General features: G+C 31.9%; 1 protein-coding gene across 1 annotated transcript; it reads right to left on the reverse strand.

The window, feature by feature from the left end:
- Positions 1-1,570: 1,570 nt before the first annotated feature.
- On the reverse strand, positions 1,571-17,984 carry LOC123700089 (clavesin-1-like). Its single transcript, XM_045647210.1, has 7 exons — positions 17,792-17,984; positions 13,736-13,866; positions 9,382-9,535; positions 6,300-6,458; positions 4,633-4,726; positions 4,081-4,297; positions 1,571-1,761 (listed from the first exon to the last, which is right to left on the reverse strand). Exons 2-7 carry the CDS (start codon positions 13,863-13,865, stop codon positions 1,610-1,612), a joined length of 906 nt encoding a protein of 301 aa, XP_045503166.1. The 5' UTR covers position 13,866; positions 17,792-17,984; the 3' UTR covers positions 1,571-1,609.
- Between the last annotated feature and the right edge of the window lie 2,109 nt (positions 17,985-20,093).

Consider the following 20,093-nt stretch of genomic DNA (forward strand, 5'->3'; position numbering starts at 1 on the left):
TACAGTGGGAAAATATATTATTATTGTAATTGTTGATTTTTATAACCATTTGTGGGCGACAGAGCGTTATAAATATATAATTTCGTTTAAATTGAAATATTTACGCGTTTTCGCAGAATTGTGGTATATTGTGTATAGGAGTCATTAGTTGATTTAACTTTATGGTTACAATCAAGGTTGTTCTGCTTCAAATTTCAGTTAATATTGTTAGTAAAAAAGTTCACAAGGAAGTCCAATGTGAAGACTGATAGACAGTCTGAGTTTAGCGTAATAAAATATCTAACGACTTATTTTTTTAGGTAACAGCAAAAAAGCTTTTCGATTTATATTTTTTACGAATTATTTTTAATCCATTTTATTGGAAAATATTTATCTTTTAAATAAAAATATTAAAAGAATCTTGCCATTTTTATATGATGACTTCAGGCACTTTATTTCAGGTAAGTATAATTTTTTTTTCATTTATTTGTATACGCAGGTAACTACTGAAATAGGTACCTGTTAAAATATAATTAATAATTATATTATTATAACATCTCCGAATATAAAATTCTCAACTGAATTAATTTAAAATAAAACACAAATGCTAGTTACCTAAGCTAGTAACTACGTTTTTGCTCTATCATTTTAGTTTTAACCCTTTTTTGATATAAGACTGTGATTTTAAAATTTTATTATCTCATAATATTAGTAATTTTAAACAATTTACGAAAAGTAAACGCTAGAGATAAAGAATAGAAGAAATTTAAAGAAATTCAGTTGCGTTTGACTTATACATAATAGAGGGTAGTACTATTATATATTCTGTGGTAGAAGGTCTATATTATGAAGTGCAAAAAATCCTGCATCGAATTCCGCCTATCTATTTCTTAAAGAGCTAATCCAAAGCTTGTGGGTCATTCTCGTTTAATTTTTATGCGCTTTATTTTTTTTGTGTATAATTTTGCACCTAAGTACGTGGACCAAAATAATATAATTTATAAGATCGTAAAAATCTGCAGATATATTATGAATAATATTAATAAACGCTAAATAATATTGCATACTTACTCAATTTAGAAGAGCGGGTCCTCCTGACACAGGTTTTTGTAAAGGAGGTCTCATAAATTTTCTGTCATTAAGAAATTGTGTGTATAATATTATATTTTCATTCTCATTCTCACTATCACTCTCACTCTCATTCGTGGTCCCACGCCCACGCCCACTCTCACTCTCATTCTCATTTTCATTTTTATTTTCATTGACTCAATCCAGTCAACAATTATATATATGTCGCCATATTATGTCTTATTGTGACTGACAAATCATCAAATTAACTGAAGTTTGAACTGTAATCTATCCTATTTTTCAAGTAAGATCAAACTGCACACTGTGTGCCAATTTAAAATCAGTTCATTAGTTTTGGAGTCTATCATCTCATATTCATCGCGGACAAATAAAGTTATATACGTACTTCTTATATTATTTTAAGGAGTATACCCAAGAGTATACCCAATACAAAGGTTTAGGAATGTTACTATTTAAATTAGAGATTTGACAGAATTATGAATGTAAGGAAGAAAATAAAATGCATTTTAAACTAATAATTTATTTCTTTATACCATACATTTTAATCGATGTCGAGTTTCTTAAAGCTACCCTGTAAACCAAAAATTTCTTCAATAGATGCCTTTTTGCCCTGTCTTAATGCTTCGTTCACTCGCCTTTGACTCTCGTTTTTGAAGAAGTCCAAATTATCTTCTATGCGTCGTATTTGTTCCTCTGTAAAATGAATTATTTTCTTGAATACATTTTATGATACAACTTTACAATGAATTATCCAATTTTGCTTAAAATAAATGTAATATCACAAGATAGAGATATTATACATATATATTTAACAGATAATATTATAATAGATATAAACTGGGTTGTTTGAATTTTTTTGGTCACCACAAAGGCAAACCTAGTATACTAATAGGTGACAAAAAAGTAACCTTTCTCCTCGTGATTGGTGTGATTAAGGAACAAATATTTATAGATCCGCCACAGAATACATAATAGTAGCTAAACGGATCCGCCTAAACTTATAAGGATAAATTCATAATAAAAAATAGTTGCATTTTTGTAAGCATGGTAAAAACTATTCCGTCGACCGTTATTTTCCTTGACAAATCTTTTCTATTCAGGGGACATATCTGCGCGATTAATTTAACTAAAAACTTTTCCTGTCCTTATATATTATTTAGATCAAATTATTAATCCTCTATTAAGAGACATACTGCGTATCCATATAAGTTTAGTGATCAATGAAAAAATGCAGTTAGGGTTGAGCAATAGGTATTTGCAATACTATAATACTTGAATATTGGTACCTACGTATTTGGTACTTGTTTATCATTTACTTCCCAAAAATGTAAAATGTGAATGGCAGCGAGTTGTTCTGGTGAGTATTTCAAATACTTGTGGTTTTAATAAATACATAGAGGAGTCTTATTAAGAGACGCATTCTGCAGAATATTGCGTACCTACTGGATTATCGTAAACTTGTTTCCGTTGGTCCGTGAAGGGGATTTATCCTATTTTTGTATATAATTGTTAAAAATAGCCCGTTTTATAAAACCCTGTTTTTATAATGAAGTGAAGATTATTACAGTATATACTTAACTAAATTGAAAAAATAGATCATCTTCAATATTGCATTTACAACTCTAGTCTCTAATAATGTTAATATCCAAGACTACAAGATCTAAAATAACCAATAGATACATATTCAGATAGGTACACGATATTTAATATAATGCAACACTATGATTACTTGTCTTTACATTGTTTACTGAAGCAATGATTTCTTGTTTATTTCTACTTCAGTGGCTACGACTGTAATATTAGACTGAACACGTCATGTTTACGCTCATATGGATATTGCATCATAAAGTATTAATCAAATTAGAACTTCGGCACTACGACATTACATGAATAAATTTGGCATTACATGGCCAAAGAATATGATTTCACGCAATCGATAGGGTATTTTTTGTAAAGTAAGTATATTTCTATATGGAGCTGATTTACTAATTAGAAAGAACTTGATTCCCATTTGTTTAGAAGGTAAGTACATAATTTCCCTTTACTTTAGAACATAATCTTACCAGATTACACTGTACACGGGGATCGAACTCTTCAATCGATCAGATATTTTACAACATTAAACAAATTTTTATCTATACATATAATAAATCTGTAGAAAGGTCAATTCTGTACATTGAAAATATTGAAAAAATAAATAGCAGGGGGTGTTACTGGATCGATACCAAACCCAAATATGTGATTAAAAAAATTTTTGTCTGTCTGTCTGTCTGTCTGTATGTGAAGGCATCACGTGAAAACTAGCGGTTCGATTTCGATGAAACTTGGTATAATTATACCTTATTATCCTGGGCGTAAAATAGGATACTTTTTATCCTGGAAAAATACGTAGAAAAAAAATAATCTTAATTTTTCAGTTTTATCCATAGACGTTGTTCCGTAGAACCGCGAACACACGTTGCGTATTATTATAGGCCTAGCCGTATTTGGGAATTGGGTCCAATAGATATTTATAAGATGTTATTGTCAGAGGTACTCAAAATGGATAAATAAACCATCCACGCGAAGACCGACATCCGCGCGGACGGAGTCGCGGGCGGAAGCTAGTAATATAATAAATCTGTAGAAGGGTCAATTCTGTACATTGAAAATATTGAAAAAATAGATAGCAGAGGGTGTTACTGGATCGATACCAAACCCAAATATGTGATTAAAAAAATTTTTGTTTGTCTGTCTGTCTGTCTGTCTGTCTGTCTGTATGTTCAGGCATCACGTGAAAACTAACGGTTCGATTTCGATGAAACTTGGTATAATTATACCTTATTATCCTGGGCATAAAATAAGATACTTTTTATCCCGGAAAAATACGTAGAAAAAAATAAATCTTAATTTTTCCGCGCGGACGGAGTCGCGGGCGGAAGCTAGTTGTTAATATGTAGTTAGCCGTTATGGAACTAAGTTTGAATTTTTAATTTACATCTAAATAATATTGGTTAACGTAGTAACTATTACCTTTAAGAGTATTCCGACTCATATACTCCCCTCCATCATCTTTAGGCAGACTGCTTTTCTCCACAAACTTTTCCAAAGTGTTCGTATCCCGTTGGTGAATCCTGATGATGTCTAGCAGTGCCTTCTTCATGAACGGCTTCAAGAGCATCATCAGCTTATCCATGAAGAACGGTGCGTTCAGAAAATGCACCTCTTTTAACTTTACCAGCATGCATTCCTGTAAATAAGTGTTTTTGGATTGTTTATATTTTCGATAGTTTATAGATAGTATGTAAGATGTAAGTGCTCTGTTTTTATACAAAATATGGACTGTGATAAAATAAATTGATCTGAAAAAGACAGCTTATTAATTTACAGGTATCCAACGTTAATCTATGTTTTGTTATTTTTTTAATAAGTCCATCATTTCAAAATGGATCACAAACAATCATTATTTTCCACCAATAAGGTAAAAGATAATCATGAGACAATTAAGTATTATCGAAGGTTAAAATTGTATTATAATTAAGGACACGCACCTAACTGTTATTTTAGAAAAAAAAAAAACTATACCTGTAAGAAATACAGCGTCTGGCGTACAGTCATAACATCTAACTTCCCCAAATGACTAATAGTTGTTTGGTCCATGTCTATAATGAGAACGAATCTGTAATAAATCATTATTTAAACATAAATATTAAAAATTTAGTTGCAACTAAAGATCTTGTAAACTGCAAAAATTCCACATGACGACATTATAGGTACCTACAGTGAAAGAAGGATTTCCCTTTTATTATAAAGTTATATTATAATAATTACAAATACTTGTAGTAACCTAAAAATGCTCGTAAGTAGGTTAAAAACTAATTAGTAAAAATCTAAAAAAACAATCACAACATTTGTACGTCAACGATAAAAAAAATCTTGGGACAAAAAAAATTTAAATGTATTTTTTGATTATAAGAATTTATTTAAGAAGTTCCCCAAGTAATTAAACTGATAATTATATAAAAGATAATATTTCTACCATGAACAATTAAGGTTCTCATAAAATATTGGCTCGTTTATCTCATAAAAACATTCTGTAATTTTTTTCAGTCCCTAAAAGCAAATAGTTAATTTAGGATTTCAACTTAAACCTTCAAAACTCAAACTCAAAATCAAACATTTATTTATTAATTAGACTTCTTCTAGAAGCACTTATGATTTTTTTTATTGATACTAAACTGTTATTAACATTTATTGTAATTATGTATTTATATTATTCATAGCGGTTTATATATTGAAGTATCTTTTAAAACAAATTCATTTAAATCTGTTCAACCGTTCTTTACGTATAATTGGTGTAATTAACACAACCTTAATAGATACAAACTTGACAATGTGTGAAGATTAATTACAACCTTATTCATCCGTCTTTGCCTAATAAGGTAAGCATAATATAAAATAATGGAAAAGATTAATGGCATTTTTTATATCCTTCTATTGTTATATCGTACTAACTACAATGTATTTAGGCTTTGTCACAGTTCATTCTTATATTTATCTAGCGGTCCGCCCCGGCTTCACCCGTGGTACATGTTTATGTTAAGTACGATCCTCGTACTTCAAGAAATTATATAAAAAAAAGAATTATCGAAATCGGTCCACGCGTTCACTCACAGAACTACCTATATCGAGATACCTATAGTTCTGTCGCCGTGACCAAGGAAAACGGTTTTCATTTTTATATATATAAACTAGCTGTAGCCCCAGGCTTTACCCGCATTAAAGCACTTAGGTATTAATTGCTTATTGATAACATTCTATAAAGTTAACGTTGCCTGGAAGATATCGCTTCTTAGTCATCAGGCCTATTTGTACCGTTTTAAATAACTTCGTTTGTTTATATTATTTTGTTGTTTTTTGTTATATGTGTTCAATGAAGTGTTTATTATTAACGATACCAATAATATAAAGCTGAAGAGTTTGTTTGTTTGAACGCGCTTATCTCAGGAACTATCGGTCTGATTTGAAAACTTATTTCGGTGTTCGGTGGAGCGGAACAATGCGGGTAAAACCTCAGGGCACAGCTAGTACAATATAAAGCTGAAGAGTTAGTTTATTTGTTAGAATAAATAATCTCCGGAACTAATAGACCGATTTAAAAAAATATTTTTATTGATTGCAAAGGCTGCATAGGCTGACTGCATAGGATAAAGAATATAAATACAAAGAAAAATAATAATCATTATCCTTACCCAGGCCAAGTCCCCTCTTCATACTGGCACAGATCGAACATCATCATGAACAACTTGACCACATCACTGAATATGAAGCTTCGATGATCAGGGCTCAAGAGACGGCCGTATATGACTTTGTAGCCGTGGACAGATGGCGTCGGAAGCGGTGCTATTAACCTTGAAGAAAACAATTAATTATTCAAATCTATACTTATATTATAAAGCTGAAGAGTTTGTTTGTTTGAACTCAGGAAGTAGGTACCTATTGGTCCGATTTGAAAAATTCTTTCGGTGTTCGATAGCCCATTCATCGAGGAAGGGTATACAATATCATCGTGCTATGACCAACAGGAGCGGAGCCACGCGGATGAAACCGCGGAGCGCAGCTAGTATAGTATATAGGTTATTTAAGTATTAAAAAGGGTAATAATAAAAGTAATAAAAAAGTAATAAAAGTAATAAAGATATCTATTGTTCACGTGATAATAGATATTCCACCCGTGCAATCAGTCAACCCGCAGGACACCTTGTGGCGGGGTGTCGGGGAGTAGCGACCCTGCGGGAACCGAGTGCTCCCGGGGGAGGCCCCTGTCTTCATCTCCGGCTTGCCTTCACCGGCCGGTCGGAGTGAAGCCTGACGAGGACAGGACCCCCACCTCTGGCTTGCCTTAACCGGCCGGCCAGAGTGGAGTCGCGAGAGCTTTTAGCTCGAAGGGTGGATGCGAAGCGTAAGTGGCGAGTGGGCACGTGATGCTGGACCCTCAGGGAGCGCGTGATCGGAGTTTAAAGTCCAGGGACGCCTCTCCACCCTTAGCTGCTCACAATATGTTGCCCCCTTGTCGCACTATTGCAGCGACTTATTTCGGGGGCCCATACAGTGAGAGGGCGAGTCACCACCTGCCAACATATTTTTACTTTCTTTTAGTAGAAAGGCAGGTGCCATAGTTTCCAGTAGTCCCCAAATACCGGCCCATTTAACATCCCACTCCATAGCCCAGTTTATTTTGTTTTTCCATATCTTGAAGAGTGCAGTCATGGGCAGGCTGCGGCTGGTGTCCCACAACACAGTAAAGTTCTCTAAAGGGCCTCTGCGTGTTGGATCCGTGTCCCCACGTAAGCCTTCCAAAGGACCGGGTACCTTCCTTATGATGGTACCCGAGTATTATGGAAAGTAATAAAAATCCGCTTTTTTATTGCAACATACCAAACCTACCCGGTTTCATAATATGTTTTTGGTATACCCATTGTTATACTTATTTTGTCAGTTAAATTGCCAAAAATGTATGGAAATGAATACAAACGCCATAAACGCTATCAGGGGCTCTATCAGCCAGTCGTAAAACAATCGAAAGATACTTAGATATAGTAGATAAGTTGATTGGCACTTATAATATTTCACAGTTTTGAACTAACACAGACTTCAATTTCCCCAAATTTTAACTGTATATTTTAAAACTTTTTCAATAAAGATTTTTTCTATTTTCTATTCCTAGTATAACACAAAGCCTTAACAATAAGGAGAAATAAAGCTAGTTTTGTCTTGAAAAAAAGTTTTCCTTTAATTACGTACTGTCGTCAAACATTTAAATTTACAATAGTGAGATAATCCATCTAATAATTGGATTATCGCATGTATGTAGTATCCCTATTAACAATAATTAAACAATTCTTTCGCAATTCAAATAATTATCGTGTGTTAGAGTAAACTCTATATATTTAACTAGCTTACCGCCCGCGGCTTCGCCTGTCTATTCAAAGAATAACCCGATGCGTGAAGAAAAAACAGACCGACAGATTAACAGAGTTACTTTTGCATTTATAAAGATAGAATATTTAACTGTTATCCTTATTTTAAGTGCATAGCAACTTAGTATTTGCAAATTTATTTTAAGATTTTGCCTGAAGGTTCGTCTTCAGAGAAACGGCACAACTAGTTGTATTATAATATTATAAAAATTAACAAAAGAATAACTAAAAAACAAATCTTTACTTATATTAAAAAGATTTTTTAACTTTCAGAGTTCATTACTAATCTCTCACAAATGAAGATGACTAACTAATGATCAGTTTCTCCAGATCCGTTTTTCTTCCATGAACATATTATGCATTTATCTACACTAATATTATAAAGAGGAAAACTTTGTTTGTTTGTTTGTTTGTATGATTATTACGAATAGGCTCATAAACTACTGGACCGATTTTGATGAAATTTGGCACAAACAATCTTTAGACCCTGAGAAAGAACATAGGCTACTTTTTATTGCGAAATATGTACCACGGGCGAAGCCGGGGCGGACCGCTAGTATTTTATATACTTTTTAATAACCAATAAATGGTTTCATCTGTATCTATTGTTTGCGTAATAATATAAATGATAATAGCTAAACACAATGGGCACTATACACGTGTAATATTTATTTAAATAACTCTCCAAGATTAAATATAATGAGTCCAATTAGCCAATACAATTATTTAACCTCCTACTTATTTACTTAGGCCATTTAATAATTATATAAAGACAGCACGGGTATTTTAAACTGTCGTACATAAACCAAAGTGCATTTACAAAAAAAAATTGGTTGCCTGTAAAGTCGGTATACGGGCGAAAGTTTTACGTGACAACGACTTTTTATGTCTGTCTCTCTCGCTCTTAGGCGGGCTAACCATGCCCGCGTGCCTCTTTCGGTGACTCATCGTAACGTTACCGAGCGTTACACTTTTTCATAAGTGACTCCCAGCCGCAACCTAATTTAAGACGTTGTCACGTCAAAATATTCCTATTTTCGTTCATTACCATTCGTTCCGTTTTCACGCAAAGTAAAGCTATTTCTAGATTAAGACTAATTAATTGTTACAATAATAATTATACGAGATCTTTGTCGATAAGCATTGTTGCGGTTAATAGCATAAAAGCCAAAAACTTTCATACCTTATAGTAATATGCAAAGCTTTGCAATATTACTGCAAAGCTTTGCAAGCATATAGCTGTGAAAATTAAACAGTAACTCTGATTTAAGCATACTTTGGATAACGTCGTCACAACGTCATGTCCTAAAGATTCATTCTCTTCTTTATCCACGTAACACCACAGTATACTTACACAGTATCTAAAGTCATTTGAAGCCGTTGATCCAGAACACGATTTTGGAAGAGGCCATGGAAGAGATTCCTTAATGTGAGATGGAGGTCGAGCACCTGTTTTGACACTTCTGCACTCCGCTCGCAGCAGTGGTATGTTAGGAGCAGGTCAAGATCTGGAAGTAATTGAAAATTTAACATTGGTTGCCATAGACGACCAATAAAAGTGTTAAAAATATGCGATATAATCTATACTAATATTATAAAGCGTTTGTTTGTTTGTATGTTTGAACGCGCTAATCTCAGGAACTACTGGTCAGATTTGAAAAATTCTTTCGGTGTTAGATAGCCTATGTATCGAGAAAGGCTATAGGTTATACATAATCACGCTAAGACCAACAGGAGTGGAGCACTGCGGGTAATACCGCAGGGCAAAGCTAGTAAAAGGATAAATACTATTTATTATATCAGCTAGGGTGGATGAAATGAAAATGTTGAAGGAATACCTATGTATAATTTGTAATGTTTATAAATTTGACGTGATCATTATAATAGTTTTGACCATCGACATAAAGTCATACATATATTACACTAGCTTTCGCCCGCGGCTTCGCCCGCGCAGTCAAAGAAAAACCCGCATAGTTCCCGTTCCCGTGGGATTTCCGGGATAAAACCTATCCTATGTCCCGGGGTAAAAAGTAGCATATGTCCTTTCTCGGGTATCAAAATATTTCCATAACAAATTTCATGCAAATTGGTTCAGTAGTTAAGGCGTGATTAAGTAACAGACAGACAGACAGAGTTACTTTCGCATTTATAATATTAGTACGGATATCCAGGCCATTCACATTCGCACGAATACGCAAATCCACAAATGTATGACGACATTTGCGGACGTTAATTGCATAGTTTTTGTTGCATGTGTGATATTTGCATGCAAGTTCGTACACAGGCACACATCCCAGTTAACAAAATATTATGTTATAGAGACACTATTAGTTTTATAATATGCAACTTCTCGATAACTTTCAATTCAATGAATATTAGATTTTTTGTTGTGTTAAAAATACAATAAATATTGGAGGATATGATCTCTCCACCTCAGTAGAGAGTTTTATAAAACTCTATCTCTTCTTTTAGTTGGCCAATTTGGTTTTAGAGTCTACTTCAAACTACAAAAGCGGACAAACAGAACTACGTACATATTTACACAAAATTGGATAATGTTTGTGTCACAGTATCAACACACAGTGTATGCATTGACATCAATGTTTACATTGTCATGGTTACCTCGAGTGAGGCGTTGCAATAAAAATAGTACCTAGCTAAGTACCTAGCCTTGATGTTTGGATTAAATATTTATTTTATTTCTTTATTTATAATCCTTTATTGCACAAACAAAAATTAGGACACAATAACATTATAATACAAAGAAAGGCATAGTTTGTACAAGAGGCGGCGTTTTTGCTGAGCAGCAATCTCTACCAGGCAACTTGATGGGAAAGGAAATGTATGAAGTTAATGGGATAGTGCAAAAAGAAGAAAAAAAAATAATGATAATAATTATACTTACCTAATAAATAAATAAAAAATATTGTATTGCAGTGTAAAATAACTGAACTTCGCTCAAACATAGAAGAAGAAGTAATATGGAAAATAATAATAATTACTATTTACATTGGCAACTAAGGTCTAATAAGTAGGTAAAAACTTTGTAAAAAGATAAAATTTTCATAATTTAATTATTGAAATAATTATGTTTGAATAAGGTTGTGTTAGCTACTAATATGTTTATTTATTAGTTACTTTCAAGGCTCTCATGGGAACGTTGTTTAAAATATTATAGACTTGCTTCCGCCTCCGTCCGAGCGGAAAAATTAAGAAATATTAAGATTTTTTTTCTACGTATTTTTCCGGGACAAAAAGTATCTTATTTTACGCCCAGGATAATAAGATATAATTATACCAAGTTTCATCGAAATCGAATCGTTAGTTTTCACGTGATGCCTTCACATACAGACATACAGACAAAAAAATTTTTAATCACATATTTGGGTTTGGTATCGATCCAGTAACACCCCTGCTATGCCTGCTATTTATTTTTTCAATATTTTCAATGTATAGAATTGACCCTTCTACAGATTCATTATATTATTATGTATATATTAAAATTTCTAATTAGTAAGCTCGTACTGTCGTCTCTACAATTTAACATTGTTTCTATTAATTATATTTTATAGTGTTATTTTTTAAGGATAATTTATAAATAACATCTTCTTTGCTAGCACAGAAGATGGCTCTATCGCACTAGATTATTCCCAGCGTAAAGTATAAAAAAAAAACAAAATATAAGAAAAATATTCAGTAACTTATTGTATTATATATCATATTTCGATTATTAAACGAAAAAATTGTCCAATTAGTAAAAATACACAATGCTTTCGCCATTTTAAAGTCAATAGCGATCAATCCCTAAAATAAACTGAAACAAAAGTATTTTGACGTGACAACGTCTTATAATTCGATAGAGCCGGCTGCACGCACGAAAAAACATGACTCATGCGGCGTTACCTCGCTCTGAGGCGTTCCATGTGCAAACGAGAGCGCGGAACGAGCAACAAAGAAGCACAATCGGACGTTGTCACGTTCAACTATCGTCAGTGACGGTTCACTGACGATAGTTGACTTTACATACAGCAATTTTTTTATTAATAAAAAACACCATGATTCATAGGATTATATCGTATTACTTCGTCTAATTATATAATTTATCTAGCTTTGAAGTACCGCTTTGAATATTTATGTATTTATTACCTATTTAGTCGTTTTGAGTCACAGGTCAAAGCATTACGAACCTGAGGACGATCTAATCATTTAGTTTATATACGTATAATCACTACATAGTATAAAACAGAGTCGCTTTCTCTGTCCCTTTGTATGCTTAAATCTTCAAAACTACGCAACGGATTTGGATGCGGTTTTTTTAATAGATACTTAGAGTGATTCAAGAGGAAGGTTTTAGTATATAACTTATTAGGTTTTAGATAAAGCGGGCGAAGCCGCGGGCGGAAAGCTAGTAATTTATACAATGGTACATAATTTTATATGAATATAATTTTTTCAAGGATCTTTTAATACAGGGTGTCTCAAAAGAAAGTTTATATTTTGTGCCGGATATTTTCTTTTAAATGCACTAGAGAAGTTGGTTTGTTGGCATACACTTTAGATTCAAGATACCCCTACAAGAAAAAGTCCATGGGAGTTAAATCAGGGCTGCGTAGAGGCCAATTTATATCACCTCTCCTAGAGATCAATTTTCCCGGGAAAATTTCATGAATTCGAAGTAAAGACATATTGGATGTGTGTGATGTAGCTCCGTCTTGCTCCAACCATGTTCTCTGGTTATAGCCAGGAAAGTTTTGCAGTGCAGGGACTAAAAACTCGTCTATCATCTTTACATAGCGCTCTGAATTTACTGTAACTGCCCCCTTTCGTCTTCAAAAAAGTAAGGGCCAATAATTCCTCTCTAATTTATATTCTCGATAATTTCTTGTGGGGGTATCTTAAATCTAAAGTGTATGCCAACAAACCAACTGCTCTAGAGCATTTAAAAGAAAATATCCGACACGAAATGGCAGCCATCACCGTCTCTACCTGCCGAGCTGTCATAAATACTGTAATTTTACTGTTCGATTAAATGAGTGCCGTGAACGCAATGGACTACATTTGGACGATATTATTTTTGAGAAATAAATTCCCATATTATGCACTTTAACAATTATTAATAAACATTTTTTCAATACACCGCTTACTTTTTTTTTATTCATCCACAAAATATAAACTTTCTTTTGAGACACCATGTATGTTTTAATTTAATTGTTTGTCGTGAACAATATACATTTTATTTGTCTTTGTAGCTTTTTTATAAAATATCTTATCACAATCAGCCTATTTAGCGATTAGGTATGTGAACTTAATTAAAGCTGATCTAAATTTTTTGTCAGTTCTTTTGCTCCATGATATAAAAATAACATTATTATATATACCTATTAATTATTCTGAAGTTTAATGGAATTTTAACTCAAATAGTTATGTTTTTGTTAAAACGTGTTTTAAGTAAAACTATCGAAGCGAGTAAACCGAATAATAATAACTATTTTTGAAGTAAAATTCGTAACGTTGAGAGTAAAATTTGAAGGCAATGTCACTTGCCAAAGAAGTTTCACTTCTGACACGTGTGCTCGGCACACACGCTCTTTGTTACTAAGTTAGCAAAGCCCTCCGACTTAAGTAGATGGGAGATCAAAATTAGATGCGTACGTTTGGATGATGATAATGATGATTTTTGGATGATGATGAATAAGAATTATATTTACCCGAAATATGTTCACTAGGTAGATGAGGTTGTGTCTTCAGCCATTCCCGTAGTTTTCTAATATCCTCTGGAGATATATCTGGGTTCTTCTTGTATTCCTCCTCCATAGAGATTTGTTTTACTTTCGGCATTCTGGAAAGACGAAAAATAGATTTACATAAATATTTTTGTTTCAATCAGAAAATTAAATATGGTGTTATGGTTATTTATTTATAACTTCGTTTAAATAAAGCGTTGAAAAATAGTCGATTACTTTATACTATACGTGTTTACATGTAAATATTCGTTAAAAACTCAGTTCATAAAATAACGTGATATTATGTTGAGAGGCATTGACAGCCTCCATTTTCTTGGTTTGTATTAAATACTAGCTGCTCCCCGCGGTTTCACACGCATTGCTCCGCTTCTGTTGGTCTTAGCGTGATGATATATAGCCTATAGCCTTCCTCGATAAATGTGCTTTCTAGCACCGAAATAATTTTTCAAATCGGACCTGTAGTTCCCGAGATTAGCGCGTTCAAAACAAACAAACAAACCCTTCAGCTTTATAATATTAGTATAGATTACAAGCTTATTTATCACAAGGCAATATTAAAAAAGAAATAGCTTAGTTTAATACAGCTTAACTTTGAATATTATATTACGACATAATGTTATGATTAGGTATTCTTTGACAGTACCAAGACATTGCATGTATTTTTTTCAGATCGGACGTGAACTCTCCAAGATAAACACCCAAAAACGGGGTACTTAACCTCATAACATTCATAACTTAGGTACGTTTTGTAAAATTAAAGAAAAAATGATGTACGTAACCTAAGTTATTTATTCCGCCGTTTTTGTTCTCAGCATAACATTATGCTTTGAAGCCTGCTAAAAAGGCTTATATAACACATAAGTATTAATTCACAGCAGTCGTGATCGAAGCTACGCCTTCTGGTACATTGTCAGGGTCTCTAACCACTGAGCCAATATAAATAAATAAATAAAATAAAAATCGTTTATTTGGGAACAATAGATACATAAATACAAAACAAATTAGACACGACGATCGCCTCGACTAGGAACATTCCTGTGCTAGAGACGATCGACGCCTTCCTCTCCAGACTTAGCCAGTATTCTTTAGTTAACTTGTACATACTAATAGACTTTACATATTATATTATTTTCCTCTATGCCTCTGAGTCATCGCACCATTACATATTGATTTGAGCATTGAGCTTTTGTCATTTCCGTCCCTATTCTAAACTAACTATAGGTAATATTTCTATTCTCTATTCAATTCCCTTAAGTTTTTAATGTCAAATAGTATTATAACTCCAAAATATACTTTACCATTGTACAACATATTATTATCATCAAAATCGGTTGTATGAAAGCGAAACAGACAGACATAACTTCGTAGGTACTTATTATGTAGAGTAGGTACACTAAATTATTGCAAATGTATGTATTTAAGTAATTACCTAGAATAAATTATAAATGTAATTGTTTTATTTTATTATAATAATAAAAATTGTAATATAAATAACAGTCCAAGAGGAAAAAGACTGACACCACTGAACTATGTTAAATATAATGCATCCTTCTGTACTTTTAATGGTGGGTTAATAGTTACCAATTAAATTAATAATTAGAGTTAAATATCAGTTGTAACTGTTACGCGGAAAATTGTGTTTTGTTCTTTTTTAATTGGTCGTTAAAGTGTTAGTGTTTTCTGTCACTTTTAGTATACAACTGTATACAACAATCAGCCATATCTGCAATGGAATTATTAAGGATAATAATATCCTAGGTAGTTTACTGCCCACGGTTTCATTGGCATATATATATTTCAAGTTTTCACGCTTCAGCCAAGTAGTTACTATAGAAAGTTTCGTTCAATGCCTGCTAGAAATTATCATATTTGTCTTATTTTTTTAACAATAGATTGTACCTACTGTATTATAAATGGTATAGAAAGAGCATTTTATACAATTAATACCTATATTCTTCTCTGAAATTTTTTACAAATTATTTCACTCTACCAGAAAAATTAATTTCGATTAACGAACTCTGCCTAAGAAAGTAGTTTATGGATATTATTCAATACTGTTTATGGTCAGTTTTAATGATTTTTGACATGTTTATCACTGAAGAAATAAATATGTACAAATACTTTTTTTAGTGTCTGATTCATTACGAAGCCAATATAGGTGCACAGACTGCACAGCCATTTAATTTGTTAGTCTCCATTTTTAATCTTTAATTAATTTTCCTTAAAATATCATCGAAACTTAATTTAAAATATACATTATATATATGTATATTTTAAATTAATGCATTATGAATGGGGTTTTCTGATTCAGATCGAATAAGGAAGGAAATTGTGATATGATATTTAATTTTATATTAAAGTGAAAGAATATAATTATAAGAGGATACAATTGGAAGAGGAAGATATAATATTATGTTGTTATTTTGATTGCCATAAAGTAACAATAATTTTGTCTGAGATAGTTTGTTTAAAATTATTATTTTAAGCTATTGCATAGCTTTTTTCGCGGGCCTTGAGCGCGGGGACCGAATCGAGAAATTCCGTAACTAAAAACCTCACGCTCCCCACTCCGACGGACGGAGGTGTGGCTTGAAGGCATAGCATGCAATAGCTTTACCGCGGCAGTCCCCGAGTGACACAAGTCGATATTTATATTATCTTCTTTAGGATTTACACGGTAGCTGACTGCTAATTTACATATAAAACAAAATTATTATAAAATATAATATTTAAATCATAACTACAATGTGAGGTACCTAATAAAACATTTTAAATTTTTTTCTTTGTTGATGGTATCATATTTGACTGGGACATCTTATTAAAATGAAGGTCAAAAAAATATGAACTCAGTGAAAACATTGAAAATAATAACTCTTAACAAGAATTATATTTAAAAAATCGTTAGTAAAAAAAAATTAAAAATATCATCTGCATTTTGATTAACAACAATATTTTATTTTTGTGTTTCGATCATCTTGATTACTCAAAGGTCCTTTATATAAGGTAAATTAATTCCAACATAAAACTATTAAATTTATTCACGCTCGTCTAGACTTTTTGTAAGTCTGTGGTCACAACCAATGCGCAATGAGCAATGGCTCATACAAAATTAAAACATTTGATATTGTAATTTTTTTTGGAATCGATGTAGTTCATATTACCTTATACCTAAGTATATTCACTAACAATTATGTACACATAAAACAACTCATTAAATTTAATATTTGACTAAAAAATAATCAAATTTTAAGGGCATATTTTGACAATCGATTTGGTAATGGAATAATTAAAGAAAATCGGTTTCATCGTAAAATTTCCTTAGAATTCCATCAATCATGAAAAAAGCCATGAACCGAAAGTAAGTTTTAATAATATATAACTAAAGTTAATTGAAATATGTAATTCATATATTTTATTCATGAAATAATCATGTATATGATGTTTCTTTAATCAGCACTATGAATCTACATATTATAAATTATTTATTAAACCATAATTAAAGCTTGTTGGGAAAGCAGTTTCTTAAGAAAACCGGTAAGAAACTCAAGTAGTTTTTCGTTTAACTAGTAATATATTACATTTCATAAGAATTAACTTCTTATAGCAATAGTATTGTTTTAACAATACAATACAATAGGTATCCTTTATTTTCATACACTCATACAGAAAAAAACAGGGTTATGTATTTTTTTTTAATTAAAAACAATATTATATTTATAAAATGTAAATTTTTAGTAAAATTATATTATTTTGTTCTACTTAATTAAGTGGTTTCAATATTCATGAGTTTATAAAATTTTTAAAAACATTTAGTAAGTAATTAAACATGTTTTTTTGTCTGTCTACAAAACAATTCAAAATTAACTTCCTTAGCTTATAAAATATTAATATCAATTTTTTACCTAGTAAAAATTATGATTTTACGTTAACATTACCTATTAAAAAAATAATAATTATGAAAAATAAATAAAATCATAATATAAAAATTATTTATAGTTAATATAAGAGAAAAGCATTTACCTGCGCGATAGCCCTCAACTTCCCAACTTTCTTGAGATATTTTCTCAATCGAAATTCTCTAAATAAATCTATCGAGATCACTAATAAAGAAACGTATTGTAAATCAATGTTAATGGCCCTTTATCTTATTCATACAAAAATATACGAGTATATTAAAATATATATCGCAAATACACTTGCGCTTTCGTAAATGGCCGCGGTAAGACTAAAGAAAATATATTTTCATACAACAGACGTTTTCCTTCGAATGAAGTTGCAGGTTGTAGGATCGCCAGAGGCGGGTAAGAATGTTTGAGGCCCCGCTTTATGAGAGGCCCTTGAACACGCTTATTGGATTCGAATTCCAATAATATTTTAATTTTATTATAAAAATATATCCCTACTTAGTATTAATAAGGCATCACGCGTGAACAGCTGAATCGACTTCACCATTTTTTTGTTGACAAAAGAAAAGCTCCGGTCACAAACTTACGACTGAAATAATAACAGAGACTAAGATTTCAAGATAAATCTATGACATACTAGCGGTCCGCCCCGGCTTCGCCCGTGGTACATATTCACGTTTTCTCTACATAAGAATCATCCTCGTACTTCAAGGAATATAATAAAAAAAGAATTATCGACATCGGTTCAGCCGTTCTCGAGTTATGCGCTTACCAACAAATTTTGCGATTAATTTTTATATATAAGATTAACGGTACTGTGTTTACATACTTTGGAGTGATTTTGGATTACTTAGTTTAAAAATATCTTATTAAGTAGTTATTACATAGTTAACGAAATGTAAGGGCCCCAAAATAGCCGTCACTGTAACTGTGTTGAGTCTTTTAACCATGAAAATGCATAAATAATTCCTGAGAATGTTTTAAGTATATAAAAACTTTAAAATTTCTGACTGTCTTATATAATACGTATTTTAATACCTTAATTTAACGTTAACTCAAATTAATTAATTCAATTTCAAACAAAAAATAATAACAATATAATATAAAAACAAGTACCTATCTACTAAAAGGATTATTAGGTACATTTTTAACAATCTTTTAATAATACCGTCACGTCATGGAGGAAGGCGACGATTTTGGTATCTTTGAATCTTAACAAAGAAGTTTCACTTCTGACACGTTTGCTCGGCACACACGCTATATTTTTTCTTTTAATAAAGATATGTGTCTACGAGGAATAAAGGAATCAAGTTTTTAAACTTCCACACGTGTTTATTCGCCAGTTTATGTGTATGTATATAATATTCATTACTTACATAATAGTACAAAAAATCCATACTAATATTATGCGAAAGTAACTCTGTCTGTCTGTCTGTTACTCAATCACGCCTAAACTACTGAACCAATTTTCATGAAATTTGGTATGGAGATATTTTGATACCCGAGGAAGGAAATAGGCTACTTTTTATCCCGGGAAAATGACGCAATTTCAGAAATCCCACGGGAACGGGAACTATGCGGGTTTTTCTTTGACTGCGCGGGCGAAACCGCGGGCGGAAACCTAGTAGGAATATAATTGCGTACCTTTAAACATAAGTATTCATTTTTATTGTGAGAAGATTCTCGAATTGTAGAATATTTTAATTAATTATCACCTTAAACATACATTATCATTTCAAATAACCTCGTTCTAATAAATATATTCAAGTAAATGGACCTTAAAATTAAGATTTATTGCCCAGATTATGTTAAATTTTTAATCGTGTTATTATGAAGTTCAATTAGAGGTAAAGTAAGGACGCAGGGCTGGTGTCATTGGTTCTAATCTCTATACATATTATAGTAATTAAGAAGGTCAAAATAAACAATATAGGTATGTCCATACATATTAATAATATTTAATACTAATTTGCTGAAAAGAAATATTTAAAAAGCATACTATTTTCTATATTATGCAGTACCTATGTTAATTATGACATCTACTATATAAAAATAAGTCAGGTTTTCCTTCCTGACGATATAACTCCAGAACGCACCAACCGATTTCCACGGATTTGCATTCGTTGGAAAGGTCTCTGGCTCTGTGAGGTTTGTAGCAAAGAAAATTCAGGAAACGTTTCAAAAGAAAAGCGGGAAAACCGGAAAAATCATTTTTCACATACAGAGCCTTAAGTAACATTTCGTTTGGTATTTAAACATAAGGTGGCGAAACGGAGTTCGCAGGGTTCGCTAGTTTTCAATATTTTCAAATAAACGTATTGAAGACTAGTTAAACAGTGACTTTTATTTTTTATTTTTATTGTTGTGAATTTGTGAAGCGCTTTATGTTAAGCTGAGATGTGGTCTAAGATATAAGA

The sequence above is a fragment of the Colias croceus genome, chromosome 19, assembly GCF_905220415.1.
Source record: "Colias croceus chromosome 19, ilColCroc2.1".
Classification (NCBI taxonomy): Eukaryota; Metazoa; Arthropoda; class Insecta; order Lepidoptera; family Pieridae; genus Colias; species Colias croceus.